A 15937-nucleotide genomic window follows, 5' to 3' on the forward strand; every position below is an offset into this window, starting at 1 on the left:
TCAACAGTCGCTCTCAGCGTTTGGCTCAGTTGTGAGTCTCCACGTTGACCTCTATTGTTCTAGGAGCCACTGAACACACTGGTCTGGCTCTATGCTACTACACTGGTTCTCATGAGGATTGATGAAGGAGAGTCTGCTTACAATTCCAATTTTGCAGGTGAAGAAATTGATGTATGAAAAGAATAAATACTTGCCTACGGTCAAAGAGCAGAGTCGAGATTGAATGCTGACCTCTGCGATTCCATAGCGAAAGGCTTGCAGGTACCACCCTGTCCTCACTGGCTCATCTCCGCCCTCCTGGTTTGCTCAAATGCCCACCCAGCAATGGGTTTGATCTTAAGTGCACTCCTCCCTATCCTTCTTCACTGATGGATATTTCCCCATGTTCCCGAAAGCTATGTGACCTCTTTGATCCTAAAGATGTGCGGGGCTCTAGTCTAAGACGGGAATGATACGCAAGCCCAGGAAGGCGAAGGAGGACATCCTGAGGAAACGCGTAGGGACAAACAACGGTCAACTGAGAGGTGTGTGTGTGTGTGTGTGTGTGTGTGTGTGAGAGACATTTAGTTTGTTGTCATAGCCCCACCTCAGCTCAGGGGAAGGATCCAAATGGGTAAAGGCGCTACTAAAAGAAAACCCGAGGGAAATTGTACAGTTCTAGACTTGAAGGTTTTTGTGTCTAGGACAGAGAAAGAGTGCAAAGCAAAGAATCCGAATGTCTGTGCAAAACCTCCATCCGGCAGGCATGCTAGCAGGCGCCCAGGCGTTGCTGGTCAAAGCAGAAATTAAGTCAGTCTGGGTAGAGGGCAAGTTTGGAAAATTTTTAGTAAATACTTGGTAATTTATGGTAAGCACTTGCCAAATATGAAAAAAAAATGCCTAGCAATTCCATTTCTCAGAGTTTATTCTAAACCTCAGATCACATGGGCTAAATGAGAGAGGGAAAGAGTTGTTTGCTGTAGGAAGGTTGAGACAGGAAAGACCGTGAATAGGACATGGCTGAAGACATGATGGTATGTCTGTCTATTCGTGGACTACTTCTTAGGCATGAGGAATGAGGAAGTCTCTACGTGAAGACCAGGAAAACACGACCTGAGCAAACAGCGTGGAGCAGATAGCGGCTAATTCTAGATTAACATGTCTGGAAAGGGGAGAAATAACAAAGCAGATGTTATTTCTGTCCAAAGAAATGATAGAAAGATACACTAACATACAAAGGATGTTCAGTCAGGGACATGGTAGGCACATGTATCGATCGTAATTTCTTGTTTTGAGCCAGGAGAGTGCATTACCGCGTTGGTTTTAAGTTTTAGGGACAGGCCCGGATGTGATTTCCTGCCTTCTCCCTCTGGAGAAAGCTGTGGCCTCCTTGGCTGCAGGGTCTTGGGAACAGGACCACGGTGGCTGAAAGCTGGGCAGCAGCGATTTCATTGGAATCTTTACACCAGGAACCTGGCAAAAGCACAGGAGCTCCAATGGACGGAAAAGGAGGGGAGGCACGAAAGGGACTTCGGCTCATGTTCATGCCTTGACTCCCTTAGAAATTGGAGCTGTGCGGGGTGCTGCCTGGGATCAAAGGAAAGCAAGGGACCTGGCTCTCCTCTCCCTTGGGATGTTGGGACAGCAGCGAGGGTTTCTTTGTCTCAGAGCAGAGGCACCTCGATGGAGACATTAGAGTCAGGGAGAAAAAGATGCTAATTTGCCTAAAACGGAAGTAAATCAGCCACTGGGAATAAGATACCAAAAGCATTTTGAGTGGCTTCATTAGGGAATTGTGATTCTTCCAAACACAATATATGTTTTTTTGTTTTGTTTTTTTGTTTTTCCCCACGAAGCTCACAGTTACTGAAGAAAATCAAAGATGTATTATTAGTGTAGGGAAATGTTGCTTTTATTTTTCTCACAATTCCTATTCTGATTTTCATTGACTAATAAAAATGCGTTCTCATGCTTTAAGCGCAGGGCCAGACAGGGAAAGAATGCAATTGAAGCAACCTAGAAACTGTCCATCAGGAAAGGGCATTTCTACTGCCACGGTCAGACAGTGCTGAAGATAGGTTTCTTTGAAACGCCAGCGTTGTTTCAGAGCAAGGAATTGCCACCCAAGGCCGGGATCGCTGAGTTTGGGAAGTGAGGAGAGAGAGGGAAATCATCTCTGGGCAGCCTGAGACCAGCGAGAGAGGGATCCAGATGTCCAGTGTGACTTGGGATGGGCCAGCCTCATAGCGCCACCTACTGGAAGAACCGGGAAAATGCTGGGTTGTGGGTTTTGGTTTGTATTTTGTTGGCTTGGGGATTCACTCCATGGCTCATTTTAGGAAACAGACAAACCAGGCTTCCTAACTCATGCTTGTAATCCCTGTACTCGAGAGGCTGAAGCAGGAGGATTGCCTCGAGCTTGGGGTTAATTTAGGCTATATTACAATACTCTGTCTCAATACCCTGCCCCAAATTAAAAACAACCTAAAAATAATGGAAAATATAGAGAAACAAATAGAAAAACTACATTCATTAAGCCATCATAGGAAAGAAATCACTACTAATAATTTCAGTATTTTTCATTCTCTTTTTCTCCGTGGAAGAGTTGGTGCACGCGGAGGCTGGCGGAGAGTTAAGATATAGTGGAGTCTTTCTCACTCTGAACGGTTTTCTTGCAAAGGACCCTAGAACTGAAAAAAAAAATCCCTGTACTGGGGTTGAGCACTCATTGGAAGAGTGTTTGTCCAGCATCCACAAAGCCCTGGTTCCATCCCCAGCACTGCAATAAATGCCTCAGAAAATAAATTTAACTATAAAGTGGGCCATTTGAATGGTGAGTGTGCTTGGAAAAAATAGTTTAAATGTGTGTTGTCACCATACAGGATTGAAACAAGATACACAGAGATCCACGTAGACCAGACTTTGAGTGGAAATAAAATAAACCTGAAAATATAAAAATCTAAGGGCTGGAGAGCTGGCTCTGCAGTTAGGAGATTTGTTGCTCTTAGGGTGGGTGGTGGGTATAGCACCCACCCTAACTCCCGCTCCAGGGGTTCTAACACCCCCTTCTGGCCACTGAGGACACTGCATGCATGTGGCACACAGACAATCAAGCAGGCAGCATACATATGTAAAATGGAATATATATATTTCCATGTCCTCTGCCATGTTTTCTGAAAGAGATCTACGAATTCTTACTTTCCCACTTCCTTCCTCTTTGGGGGAAGAAAGAGGCAATTCTGCCAACTTTATTTGCTTTTTCTAATTGAGCCCAGTAACTGAGGCATTGCGGAGCGCCACACTGAACACAACCGCCCGCCTTTGTTCCTCTGCAGACAAACCTTAGCGTGTGTAAAGCTCATCTGTGTCTCCCCAGAGGAGAGCAAGGGCTCCAGACACTGGATTTACATCACCCAAAGCCATGGGCTCGCTGGGGAACGCAATTCTTCCATTAACCATGCTGATTGTTTGGGACTGGTGATGGAGGGGTAGAAAAAGCATCAAAGAAGGCCAATGGTTCCCCCTTGCTTCCTGTACCAAGAGTCTCCTTCCTCCTCCCTCCCTCCCTTCCTTCCTGTGTCTCTCAGTGGCTCTTCTTGACCCGAAGGCTTGCTGTTTTTCAGCTTGATCCCCATCAGCACAGACAGGTGAATAGAGATTTTTAGTTTAATGGAATGTTCTTGTTTGTGTCTTTGTTTTGGAACAAGGTCTCGTGCAGTCCAGGCTGGACTCAAACTCACTATATAGCTGAGGATAACTGAATTCTGGATCCTCCTGCCTTCCATCTTCCTGATGCTGGGGTTCCCTGCTTGAGCCACTATGCCTAGTTTATGCAATGCTGGGACTGGAACCCAGGGTCTCGGGCACACTAGACAGACACTGGCAGCTGAGGTACACCCCTAGCTTTCGGCTTTTGTTTTGGGAATTAGTAACTACTTTGGGGCTGCACCTGGGGACACAGGCAGGAGCTCACTCTTACTTGGGCATGAAATGGAATATGAGTTTTGTGGCTGGCAAGGTGTGGAGGGGAGAGGTGGAGGGGAGAGGTGACAGGGGAGAGGCCAACGAGGGCTTGCAGGGGGCACCTCTGTAACCTGCATCCTTCTAAACTGATAACTGAATTCACAGTTATTAGAGGGGGAAAACCTCAGCATTAATAACTGCCTCATTCTAACACAAACTCGTAACCCACTGTTCATAACAGATAGGTTGTGGGCTTAACAAACTTTCCCAACAGTGTGAAGGGTTTTTAGTGCTGCTGAAACGGGGCAGTAGACTCTCTAAGTACTGCTTGGTGTTGTGGAAAGAAAGAAAGAAAGAAAGAAAGAAAGAAAGAAAGAAAGAAAGGAAGGAAGGAAGGAAGAAAGAAAGAACACACGCACGTACGCGCGCACACACACGCACCCCCCCATACGCTCTTTTCCTTGTCATTTTAGATAACACTTTCCGCATTGCCCTCCCATCCATTTTAATGGCCATTCTCCTATTCCCAACCCCAATCCACCTACAGCTTAGACACTCAGGAGCTGATTGCTCACTCATTCGCGGTTTCCTTTGTGGTTGTTTGTTTTGCTCTTTTGAGACAGGATCCTGTGCAGCTGAGGCTGGCCTCTTGCTCACTGAGTAGCAGAGGATAACCTTGAACATCCTAGTCTTCTGCCTCGGCCTCTCAGGTGCTGGGATTACAGACAGGTATCATCACATCTAGCTTTTTTCTCATTTTAGAGCTTGGTGAGCACTTCCGAAGGCACTGCTGGACGAAAGGAGAGCAGGAAGCAGAAACAGCAAGCTCGCTCGCTCTTCAGATGTGGGGCCCCGAGTGACTCAAGCCATCCCTTAAGAAAATCTACAAGGACCGAGGAGATGGCTCAGCGAGTGAAGGTGTTTGCTGCCAAACTTGACCAGTGATTGATTCAGGGACCCACGTGATGGGAAGAGAAAATCATTCCCACAGGTTGTCCTCTGACCTATGTGTATGCGTGCACACAGAAGAAATAAGTAAATGTAACGATAAAAAGCTTGGGAGAGGGGCGAAGAAACTCATTAGATGAGATGCCAGGACTAGGAAAGCCAAACTACTTTCTCTTGTACAAGGTTCGTGTTTAAATAATCAGCGCAGAACTTGAATACATTTATAAGCAAAGAGAAGCATTTTGAAATCTTAAGGTCTTGTCCCTGGCACCCACCCCCAACCACAAAGATAGCCCTGGAAGGACCACGGGGGAAACAGAAACCCAGTGTTTCCTTTTATAACCAGGAAGGCCTGATTTCCATCATAGGATCATTTTGTGCACGTGCGAGGAAATCTATTAAATGTTTATCTTGGAAGCTCGGTTCAGCTGGGGAGAGAGAGGGGAAGAAAGCCGCGTCCCTGCCAGCCAGTTGGTCTGTGTGAATCACAGCTCAGTCAGACTTTCAGGTCTATAATTTATCTTTTCTTTGGCCTCTGGGGTAAATGCTCCATTTGTGCGTGAATTCTGGCCTTGTTTTAATTATGCTATGGTCTGAATGTAGTTTTATAAGGCACACAAATGAGATTGTTATTCTGAAAACACAGATTTGTGTGTTCCCCTCCCCTCCCCCAGGATGAGCTGGGGGCCGGTTATCTCGGCTCTAATTCAGGACTCGGTGGGTCGGTGGCTGGAATTCCAAACCCAGCATGCGGTGACAGTGGGGGGTGGAGGCACAGAACTGTGGGGGATGGGAGCCGGGGAGGGAAAGCTGACGTGGCAGAACCCAGCGCCTAATTCACCCTAAGAATTCTGAATCCAGTGTTTAACTTTGCGCTGTGGCGGTACTAGCTGCAAGAATGGTATTAATTGGGACGTTATATTCGTGTTATTTTCTGAGGGCTGTATTTTCTCACTATACTTAAAAAAAATTGGTTTTCCTCTAAACACAGAAGTAGGCCACAGGGGCCACATAAGAAACCTGTACAAATCAGAAGGCTATGGACTTTTTTTTTTGCTGTTCAGTTTTTAAAAAACTTTGCACATATACGCATCCAAATATCCATGCACTTGTGGGCTGAAGGAGAAATGGTTATCTTATACTTTGCAAAAAAAATATTTTACATGAGCATAGTACACAATGGACACTCAATATTTCCAATTTCAGAGATATTGCCAACCAAAAAAAATGCAAATTTGAAGTGTAACACAATTAGCCATACACATTTCTTTGGCAAATATAAGTAGGAGAGGTCTTTTCTCCAGGAAAGAAAGCATGTTTATAATTGGGGGAGGGCTTTCTCCGGAAGATGATTTCAACCCCAAACCCCCTGGGCCAGACTCCTCCACGCTTGCTGTGATGCTACCGCAGATCACATCTCGAAGCCAATCTCACCTGGGAACCACAACCAAGTTCAGGTGCCGTCTGGGAGGGTGTCCCCTCATCCCAGCCCAACAGAGGAGGCCGACTTCACAAAGCAAACCTCAAAACTGTTGGCCCGCAAGAGAGTCAGGGTGGAGACTGAGTATGCCTGGGGTTTGTGACTGAACACCTTCAAGATCTAGCTGAGGGATGCTGGTCTGACTTGTTTAAGGAGGATTTGGTTGAATCACTAGGCCGCCAGGCACAACGGGTAGAGCACAGTTCTTCACTATCTCCTTACGAATAGCTTGATTTTTTTTCCTCACTCAGGCGATGGCCTGGCTTCAAATCCCTACCCCTTATAAACCTACGGTTGTTCCAAAGCCATGAGTGGCTCTCGGAGCCCATGAGCAACGGTGCAAACCCAGCCAGAGCTTCTCTACCTGGGCCATGGGTATCAACAGTTGCCCTCAACTGTGAATCACGAATATGGGTGACCAGCTCATAGCCCTCAGAGGAGCAGCTCAGGGCTCTTGGCCTGTGCACACGGCAAGGCGCTTTCTGCAGTAAGGCTGACCCGCGGTGAGTCCAGACCCCTCCCGCACGCTGCTCATTGAATTGTCAAACTGTACAGTTGTTTGGGAGTGGACGCGTGAAAGGACATTTGAAAATAAACCCTGAGTCCAAATTTGTGGGCGTAGTGAAAATGTTGATAGCAAGAGGCATCAATGTGTTGGTCTAATTGTTTTGTTTTTTCAACTTCAACTGCCTAGAAATTTTGTCTGGAATCTTATAGTCATGGCATAGTTCATTCTTTCGGGTTTGTTTGTTTGTTTTTTGTTTTTGAGACACGGTCTTATGTATCTCAGGCTGGCTTTAAGTAGCTAAGGATGACCTTGAATTTCAGATTTTCTTGCTTCCACCTCCCAAGTGATGGGATTAAGAGCTCGAGTCTCCTCCATACCTGGGGTATCCAGGACTGGGGATCAAATCCAGGGCTTCAGATACACTAGGCTAGGCGAGCACTCACACGGGGTTACAGAGCATCCCCGGCCTGGTACGTAAGCTTGTTAGAAGTCATTTCCGTTACTCTAGTACCTTTCTGTCTGGGCTCATAAACATGGCCCTGTACCACCAGCCTTGGATAAGGAGGCTAGGTTTATCTCTGCAGACATCACCTACCACCATAAAAGAGAGGTTTCAGATACTTAGCTCTTTGGATGTTCTGCCTACACAAACACAGAGGAGAAGCTAAACTTACCTTGTTTAGGACCTTGGAGATATAGGGTGACATGCGCAGTAGCCTCACGCGGTCAGTGTCCCCCACAAAAGCACCCCATTGGAGAGGAAGTAGGTAAGCTTTCACACACTTACCTCCCCAGCAAGGACACCATGGGGATTCCCGGGCAAAGCAGGAGTCTCCGCGGCCTGGTTTTGGTCCCTCACCTCCTTGGCTTCTTCAGGCTGGCTGTCGACTGGGATACTTCCTCTTCCCCTGTCCAGTTTAAACAATCGGTCGAAAAAACCGAAGTCTTTGGGCTTGGAGGGGCTTTCTGCCTGGGACTCAGGTGGTGAAGGTGCGGGCGGGCAGGTGGCAGGGAAGGCCTGCTGCTTGGCCTCAGTGCACCCTGGCCTTTTATCCGCAGCCTGCCCGGGTGCAGCTGCCACCGGAAGTGCTCCGTGCTCACTTGGGTCTTTGTTCACAGGCGCTGTGCCGGGGCTGACATCAAGCCTGCCCGATGCAGCCGATGAATCCGTGCCTTGGTCCCCGGGACGTCCTGGTACAGGCCGAGAGAGTGTCAAGAAAAAACGCGATCTAGCAGCTGGTGCCGCGGGCTTGGCTTCTCTCCCAAGATTCTTTCCGCTGGCATCGGCCACAGCTTGGGCCTCCATTGTCTTGGGGGAAGAAGCAGCCGCATTATCCTTGGAGATGCTTATTCCCAAATCGACTGTAAACACAAACATAAACAGTGGTCATTCATCGAGCCAGGAAACTCAGGGGTGAATGATGGACTCCAGCTTTTAATAAACAAAGGCTTCTCTGCAGACAGAAGGCCTTTTCCTCCGCCGCTAGCCCGATGGGCATCTTCTGACCCTACTCTTCCTAGGAGAGAAACCCCTGAGGCTGATGAGGTAGAAAAGCCGCTGCCTGGGAAGTCACTGCCAGCCGGGCACCATATGAGTGAGACCCAAAGTCTGCTGTCCCCGTTTATCTCCCTGGAATCCAGAGAAGTGTTACGATTTTCCAGTAGGAAATCAGAGTTTGGGCTCAGGAGCCGGGAGGTTGGTCCTTCAACCCCTCCACACTCTAGACATCTGGGCCTGAGCCTTTCTGTATCATGGGACCCTGTCCTGTGTATTTGCCTCTCAGTTCCATTGGTCCCAGCCCCTTAAATGCCTCCCACACCCCATTGCTGTGATAATGAAATATGTCTTATAAATGTCCCTTCACACTTGAGGCCTGCCTCTAGCAGGGAGCCCCCTAGTCCCAGGATTATGGAGGCAGATGCAGGCAGATGTCCGCGATTCCCAGGCCGATCAGAGCAACACAGTGAGACCTTGTCTAGAAAACGAACAAATAAACAACAACAACAACAAAAAACCTTTTTGACTCCAAGCCCTTAAATTTTTCTCTGCTTTACTCTCTGGTAAAGATGAAGAAGCAGTAGCCTGCCCTCACCGCTGTCTTAGGGAATGACACTAGTTAATATGTCTAAAGTGTACAGAAGCATGGCTGGGATGCGCTCACTGCTCAGTACATGACATGAACCATGGCTGCTGTCACTGTTGGTGAGGCACAGCACTGCTACCCTGCTGAAGGGACCGTCCCTCTAGTCCCTGGTGACAGAGCTCAAGCCTCCTTCCCTCCCGTCTCCAGCAAGAGCAGAAACCAACTCCTGAGTTCGTGTTCTCTCTGTCTCAATGTAAGCCATCTATTAGCGTAGACTCTGGGGACTGATTCAACAGTATTGCTCAGAAGTCGACACTTTGCAGTCATGAAGAGCAGGTGCATCCAGGAAGGTCGGGGCAGCCGCCAGTATGGCGAGCTCACGAATTCTGTGTGTGTAGGAGGCAGCTTTCCAAACCTCCCGGGAGCTGCACTCCCAAACAGCCGCCCTTCCTGCCTTGAACCAACTGAATTGCCTTCTTCTCAAGGCCCCTTGGTAAGAAAGCAGTGGGGAAGAATTTTGGAATCTTATTTGATTCTGAAGATCTTTTTCTACAAGCTTTGAGATTCTGCGAAAATCCCTAACCAGCTTGAATTTTCCTTATTTATGAAATGGCGATGTTGGGCTGAGGACATGATTCATTCAGTCAAGGACTTGTCTCACAAACATTAGGACCTGAGGACCTGTCTCTGGCAGTGGGTGGTGTCCTCACTGCCACAACCCAGGTAGAAAAAGCTGGGTGTGGTATTCCAACCCTAGGGAGGTGGAGACAGGGAATCCCTGGGACACACGGGGCAGCCAGTCTAGCCCGATTGGTGAGTTCCAGGCTTATTAGACGGTGAAAAAGAGGATGTGTATATAGCTCCTGAAGAGCAGTGCTTGAGGTTGTCCGCTGGCCTCCACCTCACGCATGCACGTGTACACATGCACCCGAACCTCTACGAACACTGCATACACACAAGCATGTGTGAGTACACACACACACACACACACACACACACACACACACGAAATAGGATAAAATAAATAAAGCAAGTGGGAGCGTGGGTAGCTCCCTGGAATGCCCGTTGTGATACTTGTGGGGAAGCTCATCTCATCCCGGTCCAGGCTGCTGCCCCCACCCCCCAGCAGGGACCTAATGACTGCAGATTCTATGATAACGATGATGTTGTCGAAGGCATCTCTCCATCCTTGACAGCACTGCATTTTCTTCAGTATATACCTCGACAGACAAGTCCTGGTGTGTTTGCAAGAAGCCAAGGAGCAGGATGAAGGGGTGGTGGGGGAGACGATTGGAGAGTTCTTCATTATATTTCCATTACACGTTAACATGGATGATAAACACATGCCCACACACGCACACATTCATTCACAGCGGCTCTGCCAGACTCTAGTATCTAACAGTGTCTGGAGTCAGGAGGCTGAGGAGAGAGTCTTCTTTCTGCGTGACTCAGTGACCTCTTACTAACACAGAAGACAGAGAAGTGACATAAGACAGGTCAGTGACAGACTGAGAGAGGTTCATGAGGAGGTCCCCTGTCAATCAATGCCTTAGCTAACCCGGCGAGCTCTTTTTCAATTTTCTCCTGTGCTCCAGGCACTCCAGGTACTGGAGGAGCAGGCACTCCAGGTACTGGAGGAGCAGGCACTGCAGGAGGGAGGGAAAGAGAGAGGGAGAGGAGAGAGAAGCAAGCAGAGCAGGGACCAAAGGAGCAAGGAGGCCTTTAACTTTAACAGAAGGAACAAAATGGATTGTGGGTCTGGTCTGGAGGGAGAGGAAACTGTTCATAAAAAGGAGAGCCTGGGACTGAAGGCAAGGAAGGTGAGGCTTTTGCAAACTCCTGAGAGGCATGGACTGGTTTCCCTGCTTCATGTCCTGGCTGGGAACCAAAGGAGCCAAAAGATGAAAACAACAAAAGACAACATTTTCCATGGCAAAATAATAATAATAATAAATAAAGCCAGTATTTTGCTTTGAAAGGCTCAATACCAAATAGGACACAACACATTACATGTAGACAGTCAAAAGAAACAAGAGCCCTTGTCAGAGATCAGGTAAAGCTACTCGGTGGCTTGGCCGAACTTGGAGAGCTCTGATTGGCTCCCTTCATGACAGCTGAAGCTCTGCTCTGTAGGTTGGGTAGTTCCTACTGTTAGTGGAGTATTAGGGAGAGTCTAGGCTCTGGAAGCCCTGACAAGCAAGGCTTGAACACTCATCTCAACAGGTGGATGAAAAGTCCACAGATATCAAAAAGCAGAGAAAGGAAAAGTAGTCAACATGTCACACTGGGAAGAAGAACAAATAAAGAGGTCCAGTGACCCCCACCCATCCCCAAGTCCATCTTAGGGGTCCAGTGACCCCCACCCCTCCCCAAGTCCATCTTAGGGGTCCAGTGACCCCCACCCCTCCCCAAGTCCATCTTAGGGGTCCAACCTCTTATGATCACTAATGTTTGTTTTATGAAATTGGTGCATGTATATTATATCTTCTTGGTGAATTGACTTGTCTCTTTACTAATATGTAGTGGTCTTTTCAAACCTCTTCTGACTATGCTTGGTTTAGAGTCCTCTTTAACAGATACCAGGTAATTGATGGCAGTTCATTTGTCTGCTTCCTGTTTACTGTATAGATTGTTTTTCATCCTTTGCCTGTCAGCCCGTGGGGGCCCTTTGCTAGCACAGCGTCTTTCTTTTTCCTTCCTATAATGGCACCAACATGCACAACTCCCTCCACGTAAAACCTGAGAGAGCTTGGGAAGTAATTATAGACAAAAAAGAACAGAGTTAAGCATGGCTTCTTGATAGCAGCATTTTCTCAGGTGGGCTCTGTTTGCTAGAGGCAAGCACATCTCATTTAAGATAGGCTTCCTGACTCAGCTTTAGCTGCAAAAACCTTGCAGCTGTTTTAAGAGGACCCACCAGCAAACACTTAAACGGTTTTTATGAATAGCCGACAGCATGCTTCTTGGTGGTGGTAGGGACCTTGAAACTCCATAGAGTAGTGGCAACGAACATGGCTCCAGCCAGTACCTCCACCATGAGGCTAGACTCTCTGAAAGCTAAGGATGGGATGGATCCAGCCGTCAAAGCCACTGCTTTAATCCTAGCCATATTGCTTAGCAAATTGTAGACTCGTGTGTCAGACAAAGTGAGATATACAATAAAGATAGATTTAGGCAAGAAAAACCCCTCTAAACAGTTTACAGTGTATTTAAAAATATAGAATTGGGAGAGAAAAGAAAAAGGGTAAAGTCTTTAAAGAAAGAGAGAGAGAGAGAGAGAGAGAGAGAGAGAGAGAGAGAGAAGTTAGGTGTAGTGGTACACACTTTTAATCCCAGCACTTGGGAGGCAGAGGCAGGTGGATCTCTGTGAGTTCAGGACAGCCTGATCTACAGAGTGAGTTCCAGGACAGCCAAAGATACACAGATAAACCCTGTCTCAAAAAACCAAAAATTAAAAATTAAAAAAAAATAGAGTTTAAAATAAAGCCATGTAAAGATGGAAAATACACAGAAAGTCTGGATACTGTGTGTTATTGTGTTGTCTTTGAATTGTTTGAATGCTGAGGAAGGAGCAACAGTTGCTAAAAGACATATGATTATAAATCTGCTGGATTAATCAAACATATATACTTTGAAAATGCTTTGACTTCAAAATATATAGTCAAAAGATATGTTACTGTGGAGAAGAGGTTTTATTTTTGTTTCCACAGGAAATAAGAGGCTGTGGATTCATTCTGGGGTAAAAAAAAAAATCAGCTTTGATTAAGGAAGACCCCTTGAGAAATCTCCGATAGGAGCAGATGGCCCAGATGTCTGAGTTTTACATCCAGAATGGCCTTAGACTGCTGGCTGAGATGATCAAACCTTGCAGAATATTCCATTAAGGATTTAACCATAATTCAAAATTTTCTTTGGGTTCCTGTAAGATTATCAGCGTCCCCAATCAGCAGGAAGTAGCCTGGAAAACTACATTCACGTTCCCCAAAAATAGATTATGGATGTTTGTCTTTGTTTAGAGTGTTGGTTTCAAGTTGTTATGGATAATAGTCGGGAAGAAAGCTAAGCAAAGGAGATTAGATTCATAATTCTTGTTTTGAAAAAAAAAAGGTGGGGGGGGTACTGTGGGACCATGGTCTTGTATGCTTTAATGATTTGTCACTTGTATTAGTTTAATAAAATGCTGATTGGCCAGTAGCCAGGCAGGAAGTGTAGGTGGAGTGACCAGAACAGGAGAATTCTGGGAAGGGGAAAGGCTAAATCTGCAGTCATTACCCAGACCAAGAGGAAGATGAGAATGCCTCACTGATAAAATGTACCAAGCAACGTGGCTAACACAGACAAGAATTATGGGCTAATTTAAGTTATAAGAAAGAGTTAATAAGAAGCCGGGGTACTAATAGGTCTACCAGTTTATAATTAATGTAGGCCTCTGTGTGTTTTTTTGGAACTGAATAGTTACAGGACTGGGCAGGACAAAAATCTCTGTAACCTTCTTTCCTTCCTTCCTTCCTTCCTTCCTTCCTTCCTTCCTTCCTTCCTTCCTTCCTTCCTTCCTTTTGTTTTTTTGAAACAGGGTGTCTTTTTATAGCTCTGACTGTCCTGGAACTTTCTCTGTAGACTAGGCTGACCTGGAACATACAGAGATCCACCTGTCTCTACCTCTGCCTTCCAAGTGCTGGGATTAAAGGTGTGTTCCCCCATTGTCCAGCTGTACAATGTCTTTCTTGGCAACAACACAGTTGGTTCTAGCTGTGTAACCCAGCCTGTCTCTTTCTGGACAGAGACCATTTACACTTAAGGTGATCACTAACCTTATTCTCTACCTCTGCATTTCTTTCTTCTGCTTGGTGGAATCTATCGAGGATTCTTTCCACTGTGTGTGGGTATTTATTTATTTTCTTACATACGATCCATCAATTATTTTTTTAGTTCTATTTATTTTTTGAAAGTCTCACCTCCTTTGCTGCTGTTTTCCTATGCTGCTGACTTTTTCTCTCATATTGCTGGTTTTCTTGTCCATTTTGCTAACTGTCCCTCTGTGTAGTTGATTTCCCTCTCCTGGCCCTTGATTGAATTCAGTGGCTTCTTGGTGTGCTGTTTCAGGTCATCATTCATTTTAAAGGAAAGCTTTTGAAATCTCCCTGGCTTTATACCTGAGTCAGTGTCTTGAGCTTGGGAGTTGGGAGTTCTGGCATTCGTAGAAGTTCTCTTGCTTTTCTTTTCTTTCTTTCTTTTTAAACAGTGTTTTGTATTTCTGTGTCACAGTTTGTACATTTGTTGGTTTGGACTTTTCTTCTGGTTTAGGGGGCCCCTACTTATTTATTATGGATGTGGGGATGGGGGCAAGTGCTATGACATATGTGTAGAGGTCAGAGGACGACCCAAAGGACTCCTTCCACCACGTGGTATGGAGGCTTTGAACTTAGGTCATCAGCGTGGTGACAAGCGCTTTCACCTGCTCTGCCATCTTGCTGGACTATAACCACCACCTTAGGCATATATGGATAAAAAACAACTTAGTATGTCCCAAACTTAGTACTGTCAGGTGTTTTAGGCAACCACTGGGGGTAGGGGTCCTAGAGTATGTCCCCCGTGAAACAAGAGAACTATTGAAATGCCTTGTTTCCTCCCCACTGTTTGTGAGCCCCAAGTGAACAGTCTTAGGATGTCTGATTACAGTCCCAGGTGTCTTTAGGAGTGCCCAGTAGTAGGGCTAAGTCAGGCGACATGGGTAAGTCAGAGCTGAGCCCTGGGTGAAGCCTTGCACACTCTCAGAGGAAGAAGCTGATGGCTACAGCAGAACAGCCACCCTGTAACGAGCTGCTGGGGACAGGCTCCTCTTATTCTGAGATTTATTGTCCTAGTTCTCGAAGTTTTCCAAGGGAAAGCTGAGGCTACTCATCTTTGCTCTCCCAATGAAGCGTTCATTTCTGAATTCCTATTCTGTTGATTCATGTGCTAGTTCTCCCCCCAGAACCTCACTTTTGGGCATGTGGTGTCTGTACAAGTGTGTGCATGGGCACATGTGTGGGGGGTACATGCACACGTGTGTGCACCTGCATATGGAGGCCAGAGGTCAACTTTGATTGACTTCCTCAATCACTCCACCTCATTTTCTTACTGTCTGAGGCAGGTCTCTCACTGAAGCTGGTGCAGACTGGTTTGGATGACTGATGGCTCCCCAAGTCGCAGAGATCCTCCTGTCTCAATCACTGGGATTCTAGATGTGCGGCTGGGCTTTTTTGTTTGCTTGTGTTCTGTGATGTAAGCACTGGGGATCCAAACACAGGTCCTCCTGTTCTCAAGGCAAACACTTCACCATCTCTGCCGCTCCTCCAACATCACGTCCTACGCAACCCTGTCTCACACACTGATATCCTGATCTCGCAGGTTAAGTTGCAGAGTGGACATAGGATGCTCAGTAATCTTGAAGGGGCACTGTTACAAATCCTGCAGCTGCTGTGGGAGTTTGTAGAATTATGGGCCAACATGGGTAAAACACATGGATCAGACAGAGCTATTGTTGGGTCAGGATCCAAATGCAGACACAGGGCACGAAGCAGTTCATTGCAGAGGGAGGGAAGGAGCTGCTGATTTCTTCAAAAGAGAATTCTATTTAAATATCAAAGGGCTATGGGAAGCCCTTGGGGGAAGAAAAGCGCTGATGAAGACCTCTGAGAGTCTGCAAAAATGACCCTCTGCGGGTCGCGTTGCAAGAGTCAAATGACACTTCAAACAACTGTGGTTTTCAGTCCCAGGCAGATGCAGTTGTTGTTCAGAAGTGTCAGAGTCGGGCTTCGTGGGACAGATGCTTATGGCTTGGAGGAAGATGGTAGATTTGGAAATTTCACTAACGATCGTATTTCAGGCTTTTCATCTCAGTTCTGAAGAGCCAGGATGTCTTGGCAGGAAATCCTAGCACAAATAACAGAGAGGGCTTTTGGACTTGGGAATGGAGTCTTGATTATCAGCTTG

General features: G+C 46.6%; 1 protein-coding gene across 14 annotated transcripts in view; it reads right to left on the bottom strand.

Annotated features, from left to right (window-relative positions):
* Positions 1 to 15937, bottom strand: part of Bcas1 (brain enriched myelin associated protein 1) — an 87806-nt gene that overhangs the window by 55843 nt on the left and 16026 nt on the right. For all 14 annotated transcript variants that reach the window (XM_075963192.1, XM_075963189.1, XM_075963182.1 and 11 more), the window contains exon 4: positions 7666 to 8240. In XM_075963192.1, the coding sequence (XP_075819307.1) occupies positions 7666 to 8240 (575 nt within the window). The remainder of the gene's footprint in view (positions 1 to 7665; positions 8241 to 15937) is intronic.

This window comes from Microtus pennsylvanicus, chromosome 2, assembly GCF_037038515.1.
Source record: "Microtus pennsylvanicus isolate mMicPen1 chromosome 2, mMicPen1.hap1, whole genome shotgun sequence".
NCBI classification, from domain to species: domain Eukaryota; kingdom Metazoa; phylum Chordata; class Mammalia; order Rodentia; family Cricetidae; genus Microtus; species Microtus pennsylvanicus.